Source organism: Sus scrofa, chromosome 14 (assembly GCF_000003025.6).
Source record: "Sus scrofa isolate TJ Tabasco breed Duroc chromosome 14, Sscrofa11.1, whole genome shotgun sequence".
Lineage (NCBI taxonomy): Eukaryota > Metazoa > Chordata > Mammalia > Artiodactyla > Suidae > Sus > Sus scrofa.
In genome coordinates this window covers 88,881,070-88,898,934 of record NC_010456.5, presented here as the reverse complement: position 1 = coordinate 88,898,934, position 17,865 = coordinate 88,881,070, and the positions used below count along the sequence as shown (strand labels likewise).

At 45.8% G+C, this 17,865-nt stretch overlaps 1 protein-coding gene across 4 annotated transcripts in view; it reads left to right on the top strand.

Moving 5' to 3' along the window:
• FRMPD2 (FERM and PDZ domain containing 2) overlaps positions 1 to 17,865 on the top strand; it is a 118,235-nt gene that overhangs the window by 67,272 nt on the left and 33,098 nt on the right. For all 4 annotated transcript variants that reach the window (XM_021073049.1, XM_021073051.1, XM_021073048.1 and 1 more), the window contains exons 15-20: positions 2,010 to 2,157; positions 8,016 to 8,226; positions 13,214 to 13,314; positions 14,422 to 14,514; positions 15,188 to 15,295; positions 15,388 to 15,504. In XM_021073049.1, coding sequence (XP_020928708.1) covers positions 2,010 to 2,157; positions 8,016 to 8,226; positions 13,214 to 13,314; positions 14,422 to 14,514; positions 15,188 to 15,295; positions 15,388 to 15,504 — 778 coding nt within the window. The remainder of the gene's footprint in view (positions 1 to 2,009; positions 2,158 to 8,015; positions 8,227 to 13,213; positions 13,315 to 14,421; positions 14,515 to 15,187; positions 15,296 to 15,387; positions 15,505 to 17,865) is intronic.

Below are 17,865 nucleotides of genomic sequence, written 5' to 3'. Positions count from 1 at the left end.
TCCCATTCTCTTTTTTCAGATTTGTTGAAGAAGGGATATTCAATTAAAAAAAATGACTTATCTAAAAATTTTAATACCCGTTTTAGTATAAACTTGCCAAGGCTGTATGAAAGCATATCAATCCATATTGACAAAGTGGATAGAGTTTAAGCAACTACTCAGCTTCAGAAAAGTGGGTAAAATGATCAGCAAGTGGAGTTTAGTCATTATTATAATTTGAATACTAAGAAAGAATTTGTAAGGCTACTAGGACAGTGTTTATGAATGTCTGAAAAAACACATGGTATAAAAACACTAGATACAGGAGTTCCCGTCGTGGCGCAGTAGTTAACAAATCCTACTAGGAACCATGAGGTTGTGGGTTCAATCCCTGGCCTTGCTCAGTGGGTTAAGGATCCGGGGTTGCCGTGAGCTGTGGTGGAGGTTGCAGATGCAGCTCGGATCCGGAGTTGCTGTGGCTCTGGCCTAAGCTGGTGGCTACAGCTCTGATTTCACCCCTAGCCTGGGAACCTCCATATGCCACGGGAGTGGCCCTAGAAAAGACAAAAAGACAAAACAAACAAACAAACAAAAAAAAAACCCACTGGATACAGTATAGTTTAGTTGGTCTCCAGATCCATTTACATTAGTATAAGGAGGTTCAACATTGCATTTGTTAATAAAAGAATATTTAAAGAAGCTTCAATTATTTGAAATTAGGTTAATGGTAAAAAGGAGTTTCTCAGAGGAAAAGCAATGAATAGTTATCTGCCCTATCTGACTGTGTGAATGGGGTTTCTTAGGAACGGTGACTATCATGAATTAAAATGGATCAGCATTAATGAGGATCAGGATTTCAGGGACTCCTTTCAAGCATAAATCCTCTTTTTGTAAAGTTATCTTAAAGGAACAAGCTCAAGATTCTTTCTGCAATATCTAGAATAGTGATTTTTATTTGGAAATTATATATACATTCATATTTAATGGAATCTGTATTACTTTGCATTTTATTGTTCTTATTAGAATTGTATGTTGAACAAAGTTACAGATTTTTTTCCTCCAGGAAGCTCCATACAGAGAACCCCATATAGATAATCTTCCTCAGTTTATTCCAGTGAGCTGTACAAATATTGTCACTTCGTCTTTTTTTTTGGGCCGCACCCATGGCATATGGAGGTTCCCAGTCTAGAGGTGAAATCAGAGCTGCAGCTGCTGGCCACAGCCACAGCAACAAGGGATCCGAGCCGAATCTGTGGCCCACACCACAGCTCATGGCAACGCCAGATCCTTAACCCACTGATTGAGGCCAGGGACCAAACCTGTGTCTCCATGGATGATAGTCAGATTTGTATCTGCTGAGCCACTATGGGAACTCACAAATATTGTCACTTTATATGTGGTCCTTGAAAGTAGAAAAGTGGGGAAATGTTCATGGTGTTGTGACCTCAGTTCCAGCTGCATTCTGAGGAGTCTCTGCTCCCTCATCTGTAGTATAAAGATCATGATGGGACATCCCTCATTCAGTACCTTCCAGGATGAAATGAATTAAGACCTAGAAAGCACTTAGAACAGAGCCTGGCATATAATAATGATACTAAAGATGTGCTTTTATCTTTTCTATAACCCTGTTAGCTGAGATTTTTGCCTTCGGCTTCTGCGAGTTTGGACAATGAAAACTATAGGGATATTGAATGGCCTTTCACAGTGCTCACTGAGTATTATATTCCCTCCTTGGTGAGGGCCAAGGCTGTGCTGAACTCACTGATATTCTTTTCACCCAGCACTCTCCTTGGCAGATAGCAATTGCCCAATAAACAAACATTTGATTTATGAATGAAGGAAAAAAGTAAAAATGGGATTGTCTTTAAGAAAAAATGTTAGACCATAGTCAGATGACATCTGCCATGTACTTCTAGATGTCTGTTGATACCCAGCTGAAAGCTCCAGCATTTATTATTTTCTGGATAGTTGTGCTTCAGTGGATGGGTGAGAATGATCAATATATTAAAGTCTGTGTTTGTTTCCTTCAGCGAAAGAAGTTCATGATCACAAGCAGCATCACTGGGAAAAAGCACACATTTGTCACCGATTCAGCCAAGACCTGTAAATATTTACTGGGCCTCTGCTGTGCCCAACATGGGTTTAATGCTCAGATGAGCTCTCCTGGAGTTACAACCAGTGAGTAGACACCGTCTTCTCTACCTAGAAAGATTTGGCTTTGAGTTGGATGTGTCATGTTTGCCATTGATTTCTCACAGTTTGTTCAGTTAGAAAAAGGAACAATAGTAAGTACTAATCCCTGGAACCTGTGAATGTATTACCTTCCATGGCAAAAAGGACTTGGTGGAAGTGACTAAGTTAAAAGTCCTGAGATGGGAATATTATTCTGGATTATCTGGGTGGACCCGATATAGTAACAAGAGTCCTTAAAATAGGGAAGCAGAAGGGGCAGAATGAGAGAGAGAGAGAACAAGAGAGAGGTTGGGAGTTGCTATCATGTAGCGTTGAAGAAGGAAGATGGGGTAGGAGCTAAGGAATGCAGGCAGCCTCTAGAAACCAGAAAGGAAAAGGCGTCAGTCTCTCCCAAAGTCTCCAGAGGGAGTGTAGCCCTGATGACACCTTGATTTTAGCCCACTGAGGCTGATTTTGGACATTTAATCTTCAGAACAGTAATCAGTAAGATGATTACATTCATATTGTTTTTTTCAAAATTGAAGGGAATAATATAATATAGTGATTTCACCCTTCATGTTCAGAGTGGTTTCCAGTGTGCAGCACCTGGGCGCTTACTAGGGATACAGGATTTCAAGCCCTTGACTTAGAATCTGCATTTGAAAAGGAACCCAGGTGATTGGATGCAGATGAAAGTTTGGGAACTCCCAGACTGGAATGTGGACCCTAGTGTCCAACTGACTCAAAAGCGGTGCCGCTTACTAGCTGCATGTGTGACTTTGGACAACTTACCTGCCCTCTCTGAGCCTCAATGTCCTCATTGAGCAACTGCCATTTGGCAGGTTTGTGCTGCACTCCATCGGGAGTATGTGTCTGTGTGTGTTTGTGCGCATGCGAGCATGTGCGTGCTGTTTTTAGCTCATCTAGAATGAATGTCTGGTGTTCATGGCTCCATGTGACTAGTAACAGCAGCTTCTGCTCATGAGAGTTTTTTTTGTTGCCAGCTGACTCACAGGGCCGCTGGGGTCCTGGGGTGGGGCATCAACTAGAAAACAAAATTGCTAAGCATTGAGATGCAGAAGCAAATACAGAAAATAAAGGTGGCATGCTATTTGTAGCAATACCGAATAAATATTTAAATATTTCTTGGAAATCGCAGAGTAGCAATTCCATGATGTTTCTAGGGAGCAGGAGATAATGAATGTAAATTAATTGTGTCTTACCTGCAATGGCTGAGACAGAGTGTGAAACATCACCAACATCGATTTTATTGCCTGATATCAGTGCACATAAAATATTTATCAGGACTCCATGGGCTTACTAGGAAAATTAGTCCTTTTAAGCCTGTTTTGCTCATAATACACTATTCTCTCAAACTGCAAGTCCTATTATCATTGTAGTGTGGGCAAATTTAACATTTCCCTGGCCTCCTCCTGCAATGCTCTTCTTGCCTCCTTCCAGGCTCAAACTGCCATGATGAGCCTGATTCTCCTAGAATAAGTTCAAACCACCTCCTCCGTGAAGTCCCTTCAGATTGTCTGCCTACATCCTCCCTTCTCAGGTGGAGGTGACCACTCCCTCTTTTGTGCAGACTCCATCTTCTCACTTGTAATGTTCTGCCCCCTTTGTTTGTGGATATGTCAGCCTCTAGTTTGCAGTGGACTGGGAGCTCCTGGAGAGCAGGGACGGGTCCTCATACCTTTATGGTTCCACCATGGAACAGAAGTGTGTCGAGTGGGAGATGGTTATTACATATTTTTTTTGAATGAATGAAGGGATGATTAGTGTGGAAATACAGTACTTAATCCTTCTTCTATGTTGATTTTAATTTTGTTTTTCACTTTTCAATATTAAAAGTAATATTGCGGAGTTCCCGTCATGGCGCAGTGGTTAACGAATCCGACTAGGAACCATGAGATTGCGGGTTCGGTCCCTGCCCTTGCTCAGTGGGTTAACGATCCAGCGTTGCCGTGAGCTGTGGTGTAGGTTGCAGACGCGGCTCGGATCCCGCGTTGCTGTGGTTCTGGCGTAGGCTGGCAGCTACAGCTCCGATTCGACCCCTAGCCTGGGAACCTCCATATGCCGCGGGAGTGGCCCAAGAAATAGCAACAACAACAACAACAACAACAAAAAAAGACAAAAGACAAAAAAAAAAAAGTAATATTGCAGTAAACATCCTTGGAAGAGAAAATTCATGTATCTCGTACTATTTCTTTCAGCTAGATCTCAGTTGGATTTGAGGTACAAAGGCTGGGGCATTTTTAGGGCCCTGCTGTCTTCCTGAGTGCCATTCCCACATCCAATATCACTGTGGCTGCTTCACTGCATCCTTGCTGGACTAGAGATGACCATGTTTATCTTTGTTTGTTTGATAAGGAAAACTGCTTTCTCAGCGTTGTTTCATTTGGCATTTCTTTGACTGGTGAGAAGTTGGAGACTTTCCAAATGTTTCTTAGTCATTCTTCTGTGAATTGTCTCAGCAAGCATTACTTTATAGTTATATTGTTTCCCTGGGGAGAGAGAAAAATCATTGAGCTTTTACGAGTGCATAAATTCAGGATGAAATCAGGCAGGCTCTGTCAGCACGGCAGAGTGGGACCGCAGACCTCTTCTCAGTGCTTTCAGATGGGTGGCCCAGGGCTACAGGGATGCTTGTGGCCCTTCCACAGGCTTGTGGCTATAAGACTACGCAGGTCTGCTGTGGCTGCCTGGGATCTTGCCCTGGCTCTTGGATCCTGTGCTCTTGAAATGCTGTAACTGACCTGGACTTCAGGCCTTGCCATCCAGACTGTTTTGGATATTTGTCAGCTACTTCCTTGGTGCCACAGTTATGTTGTGAGTCTCCCTTGGCTGGTGGACAGAAATCATTTGCTCTCCTTGGCATGTCAGTGGCACTGGGATATTCTTGGTAACTAACCCTTCCTTCCATTCTTGAAAAGCTATCAACTTTTGGCTCTACTGATCAATCCTTCCTGCACTCTTTGTTCAGCCAATCGAAACCCACTAAGCTGAGATCTAATAATGATAATAGCACTGCTCACCAGCCTCACCAGACCCCTGCTTCATGCTTAGTGCCTGATGCTAAGTGCTTGATGTCTGGGCTCTCATTGTCTGACCTCACTGTGTTGCTTGCTGGTCCTGTTAATGGAGTGTCCTCCCCAGTCCCCTGATGCTCTATGGCTTCTTGCTGGGGATGAAGCCCTACTTGGAACCCAGGCCCTTGGCACTCTCACTCTTCTGCCACCTTCCAGAGCCTCCCTCTCCCAGGGGACAGTCCTTTCTTCCTATGCCTCTAGCTTCTGTACAAAGGCCTCCTTGAAACCCACAAAATCTCTCTGAGCTGAGACTTTGCCACCACTCTCTCTCCCTAGACGATCCCCTTGTGAGTATGAATAACCACCATAACTAAGGCTAAGGTCATTGTCCCTTCAGACTGCTTTAGATGAATCTGTTGTGCTACCATTTTTATCTCTGTGTCCTCAGCACATCCATTTTCTGGTGTGAACTGCAGCATCAGCTGACCCGAGAGTGAGTCCTGTTCTACCATTTATAAACTCTGAGCAAACTGTTAACTCTCTCTTAGCCTCACACTCCCTCATCTATAAAATGGGAATATTAATATCTATCCCACAGGGCTATTGTGAGGATTAAAAGAGACAATGCAGATAACATGCTTACCACTGTGCTTGGTATGTCCTAAGCATGCAGCATGCATGAGCTGTTGGAGTGGATATTACCATCGTTGCTGCTAAGTGTCTGAGTAGGTCCAAGCTCTGGGGAGTCAGATGCTGGACAATTTGGGCAAAAGCTGCAGGTCACATTCAACTTGCTTATAGGTCTCTTCTCTTCCTCACCTACCATGTGTGAGCGATGGTACTAAATGCCTCACAGACACAGAATGTTCTCAAAAAGCATTTTATTTTTATTTATTTATTTATTTTGAACATGGAAGGTCCCAGGATAGGGATCAAAGTGGAGCTATAGCTACTGGCCCACACCACAGCCAAAGCAACACGGATCCCAGACCCACGGAACGAGGCCAGGGACTGAACCCCCATCCCCATGGGTACCAGTCAGACTTGCCCCCGCTGTGCCACAATGGGAACTCAAAAAGCATTTTTTTTTTTTTGTCTTTTGTCTTTTTGTTGTTGTTGTTGTTATTGTTGCTATTTCTTGGGCCGCTCCCGCGGCATATGGAGGTTCCCAGGCTAGGGGTCGAATCAGAGCTGTAGCCACCGGCCTACGCCAGAGCCACAGCAACGTGGGATCCGAGCCGCGTCTGCAACCTACACCACAGCTCACGGCAACGCCGGATCGTTAACCCACTGAGCAAGGGCAGGGACCGAACCCGCAACCTCATGGTTCCTAGTCGGATTCGTTAACCACTCCGCCACGACGGGAACTCCTCAAAAAGCATTTTTTAAAGGTTGCCTTTTTCACTGGGCACAGTCCCGACGCTGAACCAGGCACCATTGCACGAAAGGAGGGCATCTGCTTGAGGAAGTAAGTGCCCACAGACATACTCTCAGTGGAGGTACTTTACTATGCTTCAGATACATGTGAATACAACACACATACACACAAAACATACACACAAACCACACACCACACATACAAAACACACACAACACAATACCTACAACACATACGCAAAAACACAGAAATGCACACACACAGCACATACATGCACACCACACACAACAGACACACAAACCACGCACCACACATACAAAACACTCACACAAACACACAACACACACACACACAAAAGGCACACACAACACACAGAGTACGCACAACACACAAAATGCCCACACAACATACATACACACACAACACACACACCACACACACCACATATACAACCCCCCCAAAACCCACACACAAACACGCAAAATGCACACACAGCACACACACGAACATGCAAAACTCACAAAATGCACTCACGACATACAACACATATACATATAAAAGACACACACCACACATACGCACAAAGCACATATACACACAACACACACACACATATGACTGAAACCACATGAGTGCCATGTGCCTGAGCATTCTTTCCTTCTCAGTTTTAACATAGAACAGATGGTCAGAATACAGTCATAATTTTCTTTTTTCAAAATACAAATGGAGCTTTGTATAAACCCTAGGTAGTTTAAGGAATCTGTCTGTGAAGTCCTGTTTCTTATGAATGATGTGAAGAAGGAAGTGGTGAGAGTCACTTACATCGCCGCGCTCACGTTAGGGATTTCACCAGAATCATTTATTACCTCTTTCTGTAGGAAGGGAGGAAGGAAGGCGTCAAGCAGGAAGACAACACATCTGATTTGTATTCATATTTCAGAAAATCGGATCTTAAACATTATCACCAGGGAAACTAAGCTTTGTAGAGACGAGAGATTACGTTCCATAGGGCAGAGCATAATCTTGGGATCGCAGGTAATTTGCAGACTCATTTGTTGAAACAACTTTTGGAGGATGGTGTGTAAAGGTGACGAGCAGGCAGTTAATTTCATACAAGGCCCTGTGGGCGCTGTGACATGCTGGGGACGCTCTGGTGAGTGCCCGTCAGAACTGAGGCTCAAAGTCCTGTCAGCTGCCAGGGATGGAGGCATCTTGTCTCCTCCTCCTGTGTGTCTGAAGTCTCTTTCCCTAGTGAGTGCTAATTAGGCAGTCATGGCATCCTTGGGATTCATCACAGGAGCTCTGTGAGTTAGCAGTGGGGAAAACGGGCCCCTCAGTGCAGACAAAGACAAACCAGAAAAGAACCTGGGGCCTGTGATGTGTCACTGCCACAAGAGTGATGGAGCCAGTATCATTCTTGTATTTGTTTATCATTTTCTCCCCCGTTTCAGACTATGACAAGTATGTGCAAATGGCCAATGTGAGTCTTGCACACCTGGCCCAGTCCAAGCCTCTCACTTGGGTACAGAGATTGTCGTGCTCAGAAAATGCGCTGTTTGTCCCCGGGCTGGAGGATGCCGCAGGAAGCCTGGGGCACACATCACTGGAAAACTTCTCCACGGACACCAGCAAGGGGCCTGGGGTGCAAGGACTCAGAGGCAGGTGGGTTTGACACGTCTGTTCCCTGGGTCCAGACCACCATGTACTTGGCGCTCTGGAGCAATCCATAGCTGATGGAATTATTTAAAGGATGTCAGATGTCTAAGGGAAGTATGCATTCACTGGGTAACTTTCAGCTAATTCTACGGTGATTTCCTGAAGCCCAGCTGTGGGCCAGAGCTATGCTAAACACTACAGGGCAGACATCCCTTGTCCCCCTCCTACCTTGCTCCGTCTTTTGGTGGAGAAAGAACAAAGTGATAATGTGAAATTGAAGGGGACAAAACGAACAAATTGCAAAGGCCCATTTAAGTTTATCATGAGCCTGGTACTGTTCTAACTGTACCCGTCAACTAATTTAGCTCTCACAACCCTGTGAAGTCATATATTTTCTCCCAATTTGAGGTTTGAACACACACACCTGGCCCTGGAGACTGTTCTCCTAAGCTCTACTCTGCTCCTGCTTTCTCTGTTGACGGATTGCTTGTAATTTCATTTGCAAGTGAAAATAATGAGCTTATCAACACAGCTCTACATTATAACACAATGATCCATAAATTTTAAAATAGCCTAGAGGCTGGATTGCACTTACATTGCAAGCTCTATAAATAGCCCAGATTCACAGGCAGCACATGACCAAGGAAGGTTGCTATAGGAGCCGTTTTTGGGAATGAGTTATACATCTGCTTCTGCAAGAGGGTATGGATGATTGATTTGAATTGCAGTGTGTATATTAAAGCTTAAAATCATTCTTAGAAAATTAGTGCTTCAGAGTCTGTTGATGCAAATGTGTATCACCAAGCACTGCAAACTAAATCAATAATGATGAAACAAAACCATCTTTTACTCTGTAACCAACAAATCCAAAGCACAGTGGCTTAAAACAACAACCATTTTGTTTTCTCTTTCACTATTTTCTGGGTTAGAAATTTAAGCAGGGCTTGGCTGGGTGATTCTTCTGCTTCTCTTGATGGTACTCCTTAGGACAAGTCTGGAGGCTCCAAGACTGCATTGCTCACATGCTCAGCCTCTTGGTGGGGTTGGCAGGGACCATGACTCAGTTGAGGCCTTCTCACTCCCCATGCTCTCAGGCCCTCTCCATGGGATGCCTTCATGTGGAAGGTGGTCAGGCATCTACAGAGCAGCTCAGGGCCAAAGGTGAGGCTGCCAGTCTCCTAAAAGGCTAGGCCTGTAGCTGATGCGGTGTCACTTCCACTATAAGCTCTTGGTCAAAGGAGTCACAGGTCAGCACAGATCCAGGGGCAGCAAAAACAGACTCTACCACCTGATCTATGACTGTCAAAGCATTTGTGGCCATCTTTAATCCATCACTCAAATGAATAGTACTTTGTAGCACTTTATAGATTAAAAGCTGGAAGAAGCCATGACTGATTCAAGGCCACCTTGAGAATGTGTTGACTGCAAAGTACCCTTCCACGGGAGGGTGGACTTCCAGGGACCTGCCAGTGGGCATGCATAGGAGGGGATCTGCAGCACCACATGGCAGCCAGCCTTCTCAATAGAAAGCTGAATTGGACCTCATTGAACTCTGGTATCCCTCTCATTTTATGAATGCTAGCTTTTTGCAACCCCTAATAAGTGACATCAGAGCTTCATCTTCCTGGTGACCTTCCACAAAAAGGAAAATCTAGGGTCCATGGCCATCTGGAAGGCTCCCAGAAGCACAGCCCAAGACAATGACTTGGGTGCAGGTGGTTTTCGTGGAGGTGATGCCAGGAAGCCAGAGCAAGCAGGATCAGTGAGAAAGGGAAGGACAGAAAGTGAAAAGAAGGAAGCGGTATCATCAAGGTAACTGTTGCAGGTAACCAGAGCTCAATTCCAGTGCAAAAAGGCACAGGAGCTCCCCCCTCCCCTCCCCGCAGAATTGTCCATCTGAAGGACCAGAGAAGGGACACTTATGCACCTGCTCCCATCCCCCTCTGTGGAAGCTTGGCTGCATGAGGTATTAACTCTCCTATACTTCATGGGTGAGATGGAGGTAGAGGGAGTGGGTGAGGTGTTCAAGACGGACAAGAAGCTCTAGGGCAGAAAGAGGACCACATTTGAGGCAGGGTCAGCATGAGCTGAGCCTGAACTCATGTGGAACTGCCCACCATTGCTGTGGCCATAGTCTGAGGCGGGCTGAGGGCTGGCATCCATTGGGCTCTGTTTATCCCTGTGACACAGATGAGAAGTTCATCATTTCTGCTGTGGCTGGTGCAAAGATGACCTAGCTGAGGGTCCGCTTTGAGCAGAGTTCTGGAGCCCTGTGTCCTGGAAATCCACCACCCATACCTGCGCAGCTTTCTGCTGCCATGTGATGCTGAGTTAGGTGTTTAAAATACCTGTGCCTCCCTTTCCTCATTCATCCAGTGCTGGGAGCAGTAATACCCACCCAGGAGGCACAGTGAGAAGAAGGGAAAATAGGCAAGAACGCCATGAGTGAGTAGTTGACCTTGCTAGAAATATTGGCTGAGCACCTGCTGTGTGCTAACCCTGAGCTATGCACTGAGGGCTCGGCAGTGAGCAGGACCGACAGCCCCTGCCTCATGGCACTCACAGAGGTGACAAACATGGGTCTGTGTGGCAGGAGCAGATGGTGCTGTTGACCAGTGGGCCGGAGCCAGGACAGATGGATGGAATAGCATGCAGACAAAGACTCTGAAGAGATGGGATCCTCCCATCCCCAGGACCAATCCTGAGCATCTGTGTGCTCAGTACCCCTTAGAACAGGGATGCCAGAGGGGTGCCAACACTGAGGTACGATGCCTGTCCCACCTGCACAGGGTGTCTTTTCTGTCAAGCCCTTCCCAGCTGCCCTGGCCAAGGGTGACTCTTCAACACCACCAGCTCCCTTTCAAGCAGCCCCCGCGTCCCGCCACCACGACATCCACGTGCCTTTGTCTCTCCAGTTAAACAGTGAAATTTCAGAGAACAGTAACATGCCTGTTTTTCCCCTCAGCTCTGTGGGGGGCATGCGGAGACGTTAGGAAATGGCATTTTTTTTCCCCTTTAGGTTTGCATTTTTAAAAGCTCATTTTTTCTTTTTTTGTCTTTTTGCCATTTCTTGGGCCGCTCCCGTGGCATATGGAGGTTCCCAGGCTAGGGGTCGAATCGGAGCTGTAGCTGCCAGCCTACGCCAGAGCCACACCAACGTGGGATCCGAGCCGCATCTGTGATCTACACCACAGCTCATGGCAACGTCGGATTCTTAACCGCTGAGCAAGGGCAGGGATCGAACCCGCAACCTCATGGTTCCTAGTCAGATGCGTAAACCACTGCGCCAGGATGGGAACTCCTTAAAAGCTCATTTTAATTGTGGTAAACTGTACATAAGGTTCACCACACTAACCATTTTTTTAAGTGTAGAGTGGCGTTAAATAGATTACATTGTTGTTCAACTGATACCGAGAATTCTTCTCATCTTGCAAAACTAAGCCATTAAGGACAAATCCTGTTTTCCCTCCCTGAGCCCCTGATAGCCACTCTTCTGCTTTCTGTTTCAGTGAATTTAACTACTCTAAGGACCTCATTGAGTGTAATCACACAGTGTTTGTCTTTTTGTAATTTGTGGTATATGCCATTTTTTTAATCCTTTTTTTAAACAATAGAGTTCCACATGTAACTCAGATCACATGGGCAACGACGACCTGAGGCAGAAAAGCCTTTCCTTTTCTCCAAAGGCCCTTCCTCATGCCACCTTGTCCCCATAGCCTTTCTCTGCCCCTCCAGAATTGCTGGAGTGTCTTCTTTTAAACCCAGGAGTGCTCTGGCAAAGCCTCTCCCTGGGCACTTTGGTTGGCTCTAGATAGTGTGAAAGGCACCCACTTCACAGCCTGCAGTGGGCTGGGAGCTCCCAGAGGGCAGAGCCCACATCTGATCCACCTTTACCCTCAGTGTCTTGCCAGCCCAGAGTCTTACATCTAGTAGGTTGAACTTGCTGAAATGCACAGTATAAACAGGAGCCAAGTCAGAGCGAGGCCCCATCCCTTGCCCTGCACCTGCCTTCTCCCCCAATCACTCCTGTCCTTCCATTTCTAGCTCTGGCCCACTGTACAACGCCGGGCTCTGTGCCCCGAGCACCTGGCATCCCTGATCCCAGGGTGCAGTGAGAGGGTCCATGGGAAGCTGCCTGCCAGCATCCATCCTTGCCTCTGTCCAGGGGCTCCCTGAGGTTGGGGACAGCTGGGTGATGAAGGGCCACAGAATCTGTTCAGGTGGTTGACCTGCTGGCCTTCCTTCTTCAGATGAGACCCAGGGCTGGCTTTTTCCAGAGCTCTGAGGCTTTGCCTTTATTCTTCCTGCTCGCTCTCTACGTTGTTCATCCCTGAATGTAGCTTATTTTGAGCAAGGCTGACCCTATGGGTAGGGCAGGGTCCACACTTAATTCTTTACTTTCTTGGGGCTTAGAACATCCTTTGTTTGCTAGAATGCTGGCTTGGCAAAGCCAGTTGAATGCTGGCATGAAAAGTTCCTGTTCTCAGCTCGGTATTATTAGGGGGTAGCCAGCCGAATATCTGCAAGTATCAAGCAGGTAAATTACTGTGTGAAGCCCTCAGGGGCCAACACAGGGGGGCTGCTAGAGCATGGCCAGCCCATCTGAAAATGAAAGCAAGCAACAAAACGTCAGGACTCACTAAAAGCATCATTGTTTTATACTTACCACCTTATTTTTCAGCCATCACAAGCCTGGGAAACAGGAATATTATTCCTATGTTAAGGAAATGGAGGTTTGAAGTGTTGCATATCCAACCCAAAGGAGAGATAGTGGGAGGTTCCTAGGTGGCCTAGGTGACTCTAGGGTCCCCTTAAGACAGAATGATCTCAAAGCCATTCATTCCAGTGTTCTTCTGATAACCAGATCAGCCCTTGATGGAGTCTGTCTATGGATTTTCTGGCTTATGGAGCATGGGGCCACCACCCATACTCAGAATGCCAAGAAGTTGCCCCCTGGTGGCATCTTATCTCATCACATTGCCTTTCTCTGCAGCCCCTGCCTCGGCCGGGAGCAGTTGGAACGCCTCTGTCTGATCCAGAAGCCAACGACTTGTGATGCTCTCTCTGGGCTGCCTGTTCAGAGCATGCGCATGGGTATGGACCGAGTCATGGGCCAGGTTGGGGTAAAGGAAACCTTACACATGATACTTGTTTTCAGTCTTTTGCCACCATTTGCTTTTGCTTCCCCAAGCATGTTCAGAATCTTTTTGCTTTTGCATTAATCTCAAAACTACTTATGGTTGGGAAGAGCCCTTGCTGTCCATGTTTGGCTCGGGGTGGTGCATGGATCTGAAGTGTGTTTAGCTCTGGCAAAGATTCCCAGCACGCTGGGTCCAGGGTGAGGAATATGTGCGCTGCAGTGGCCTAGTTAGAAAACTGCACCCATTCATTTTCATTACAACTCTTCATGCAAGCCCAGAATATCACCTCCTGCTATTCGCCAGAAATCATATACAGGGCAAGCAGCATTCCCTTCTGTCCATTCCCCTCTGATCCTCCAGGCAGGTCCCAATGGGACGTGAAGACATAAAGATTCCTGACCTAGGGAAGATATTTATATTGGATGAGCATCAAGCCTGGGGGTTGGATCTGGAATCCCACCAGGTGGCACTTTACTATAAACCGTGTGCCAGGTTCCACCATGGACCCTTGGGAGAAGGAGTGATGTGGAAAGCACTGGGTGGTGGGTCATTATTTGGGGATTTTTTTCACATGCTCTGTGGTCTGCATTGGAGTGCTGGTCAGGGCCCTGCTTTGGGTCTCCTCTAAGACCAAGGTGGGAGAAGTTCTGCCAGGTACCTGGGACACCAGGCCATACCAGCTGATTATTAGAGGCCCAAGAGGGGAAGGCTTTGCTGTCTCATCTCTGTGTTCCAATAGTTTTAGTTTTTACTACCAGCAAGGGCATCTCTTTTCAAATTTTATCTTGTCCCAAGACCAATGCAGAAAAAATAACTGTAGTTAAGTCTTGCAGAACAAGTACCACAGCCTGCCCTATCTTTGCCTCTACTCTTGATGAGTCATCACTGACCCACTGAGGTGCTTCAGAAGTATGTATTCAGCAATCCATTGTGTGTGCATGTGTGCTTGCATGTGTGCACGTGTGTGTGCATGTGCATGAAATACCGTTCACATCTTTTATACTAAGTCACAGACAGTTTTGGAGAAAAGCACAAGGTAGGGCTTTGTTTCCACCTCCAGGACCACAAAATAATAGAAGAAGAAGCTTTACAGCCGAACCAGATCGAGAAATTATGCATGTGGCACTGACACGGGATCCATACCGTGGTTTTGGTAAGAGGGCCCCTGCCAAAGCTCCAGGCAGAGGGGAGGTGTGTGCCATCTTCCCTTTAGACTTTTCTATGCCCCTTTCTTGCTTGTCCTCTCCCAATTTGCCTTTTTTTTTGATGATCAGTTGTTTTTCTTCTTTTTAAATGATCCCAGCAAGCAATGAGAATGTGGGTCAAAGTTTTCCTTTAAGGCCTGATAAGGTTTTGGGGTGTAGATCTTGAAAGTCTAAGTACAGGATAGAAAGATTTTCTCGCCTACTACAGTGTAATATTCTTGCTCCAGTATATTTAGATTCCTAGTGATGGGGAAGAATAGTCACTCTTTTACGCGTTACTATTTTCCACATTGAAGACGCTTCAGGATTGTATAAGAAATAAGGCACTGAGAGAAGATAGTTGATTAAAAATCATCTTTTTCCTGTCTCTGATTATGTACTGGAGCAAAATCCATGCACATTGGTGGGCTGTGTTTCTAGCTTTAGATGTGCTTATGAAAGGGGGACTGTCTACTTTTCTCCATGTGTCCCGGCAGAGTAAAAAGAGCTGTTTGAGGATCAGAGGACGCAGGTACACATGTCAACTATGCTACGTAGCTGTGTGATCTCCAGCAAATAACCTAACCTCTCTGAGCTGCAAAATCATTAAGTATCACCTTCTCTAATATAATTGGATTATAGGTTTTGTCATTAATGAGGGAGAAGATGTAGGCAGAGCTAGTCCTGGCATCTTCATATCTTCTATTATACCTGGGGGACCAGCTGAAAAAACTAAAAAGATCAAACCAGGTATGTCTTTCTAAATTGCCAGATATGCTACTTTAAGGAACTGCTCTTTCTTATTTTCTCGATGGGATAATTGAGATGTCTTATTTTTCCAGGAGGGCAGATATTAGCCTTAAATCTCATCAGTCTGGAGGGCTTCACGTTTGACATGGCTGTTAGAATGATTCAGAATTCTCCTGACAACATAGAATTAATCATTTCTCAGCCAAAAGGTATGTCTTAACCTGCTTTCAGTAGCTGGACAGCCTCCTTTATTTCCAGAAGTACATTTTTTTTTTTTTTTTTTTACAATCAGGTATGGGGGCTTTCTGTCCCTGTTAGGTCTTTTCTATCACTTTCCTCATGGTGGTGGCTTTGGCACAAATCATTAAACTCTGCAATATCAGGGGCAGAATGGGCTCTACCATTGCTTGTGCAGCGGAATGGAAAAGCCCACTCTAGTTCTTTATTAGATGCAGCCATTGTGTATTTTTCTGCTGCTCTTCCTGCTTGACAGGCTGGATAGTCTTTGTCATCCAAGTCCTAATTGAAAGCACTGCTCCAGGATTTCAAAGTAGCTGAGGCTTAGGTGCAGCAGTCAAGTGGGAAGGAGACAGGGGGCTTGTTTTTGAAGCTGAATTCACATAACTAGCATGCTGTTCTTACTGGGGTATGACTTGGAATATTAGAGATCAACTGAAAAAATAAAAAATAAATTTAAGGATGCTTTTATTCATCCTTTAGACAACTATATCAGAGCAATTATTGCCTAGAGAATAATATTATTCACAGAATATCACAGAATAATATTATGTTTGTTTGGGGGGATTGTTAGAGGTAATGGGGAGATATTGACATCCCTTTCTCTCCCACTGCTTTTTGGTTGGATGATCCTGAATTTTTTTTTTTTTTTTTTTTTTTTTTTTTGCTTTTTAGGGCCGCACTTGCAGCATATGGAGGTTCCCAGGCTAGGGGTTGAATCAGAGCTACAGCTGCTGGCCTACACCACAGCCACAGCAATGCGGGATCTGAGCCGTGTCTGTGACCTACACCACAGCTCATGGCAATGCCAGATCCTTAACCCACTGAGGGAGGCCAGGGATTGAACCCACAACCTCAAGGTTCCTAGTCAGATTCATTTCCACTGTACCACAACGGGAACTCCTGATCCTGCAGTTTAACAGCAGGCTGCCTACAAAGCCAGGCTCACACTCCAGGAGCTTTGTGCTATTTCCTCTCATGTACAGAACTGCTTCATATCACACCAGCCAGCATTTTCTGGGTCCTAATATAGGCACTCCTTTTGCCTTGTCCTCTGAAAACCACACACACTTGCTCCCTCTTGCATGTGTACACACCATCACCAGATGGCTTTCCCAGAAGCTATGGGCAGGGATGGGGGTGGGGTGGGGGTGGGGGTGGGTGGGGGGGTGGCAGTGGTGGTGGCAAAACTGGGGTGTCAGCCACGCACCTTTCATCATGTGCTTGGAGCTGACCCAGGGGCCCACCCGGCACTTCCACACACCAGCCCAGGCTCACTCCTTTGGATTTCCTGCACTGTCACTGTTCTTCCCACAATATTTTAGCTCCCATTGCATATCCTTCCACACTTTGCACAGGGAAAGCATGAAAAGGAGTGATCAAACCATCCTTTTATCAGGAAACATTATGCAGTTGAGCATAACAAACAGTAGGATCCCTCCTGTCATGAGGAGGGGCGGGTGTTCAAAATTGGCACCCAGAGTCTGTGGCTCGAACCACAATCTCACATTGGAATTTTAGATGAGTGGATTTCCCACAGGGCCTGTGAATTACATATCCTCTCACCCTGGGCTCCCTGTCACCTGTTGGTAACTGGGTGTAGTTGGGGTTCCTTGACACAGCTGCTGCCTTTGTTGGAGGAAGGTATTTCTGCAGGGATGTTGGCTGGTTCCTGTGGGCAGAGGTTTGACTGCCATGAATTTCTATCTGGTTGGGCTGCTGTTGGGGCAGGTGCTCTAGATTGGAGGTCATGGACAAGAGAGAGAGCATTGCCCTCCTGAGCAGCCATCACTGTCTACAATAGACTGAGTTTTAAGTACTCGCACAAGTTCTTTTAGCGTGTAACTTAGATAGGACATAAGTTGTACAGCTTGACATTTTAATCCAGCCATAAGTCCCATCGTCGTGTCTTGTGGACGGTGTGGAAGAAAATGAACAGAAGCTTACAATGTTGCCAGAAGGACAGTGGCAGTAGAATCTGTGAATGAAGTGGCTGGAAATAAGGCTTCACTGAACGGTGGGTGGCTGCACCACTCTCCAATGAATATCCTTGGCTTGAACAACTTCTAATTCATTAAATTAATCTACCATGTGAATTTGGGCACTTTCCTGGGTTCTAATGTGCTGTATCAGAGGCATAAACTTACTTGTATGTTAATCCAGTTCTAAAGAAAATCTAACTGTACACCATCTTCCCATAGACATTTGCTGAATAGCTGATATTAACATAGGAATGGTAGCTACATTTATTGGGGCTTCTAGTACCATGGACTAAGTACTTTCTCTCTCTCTCTCCATACATAAAAAATATCTATATATAATTTCTAAGCCTC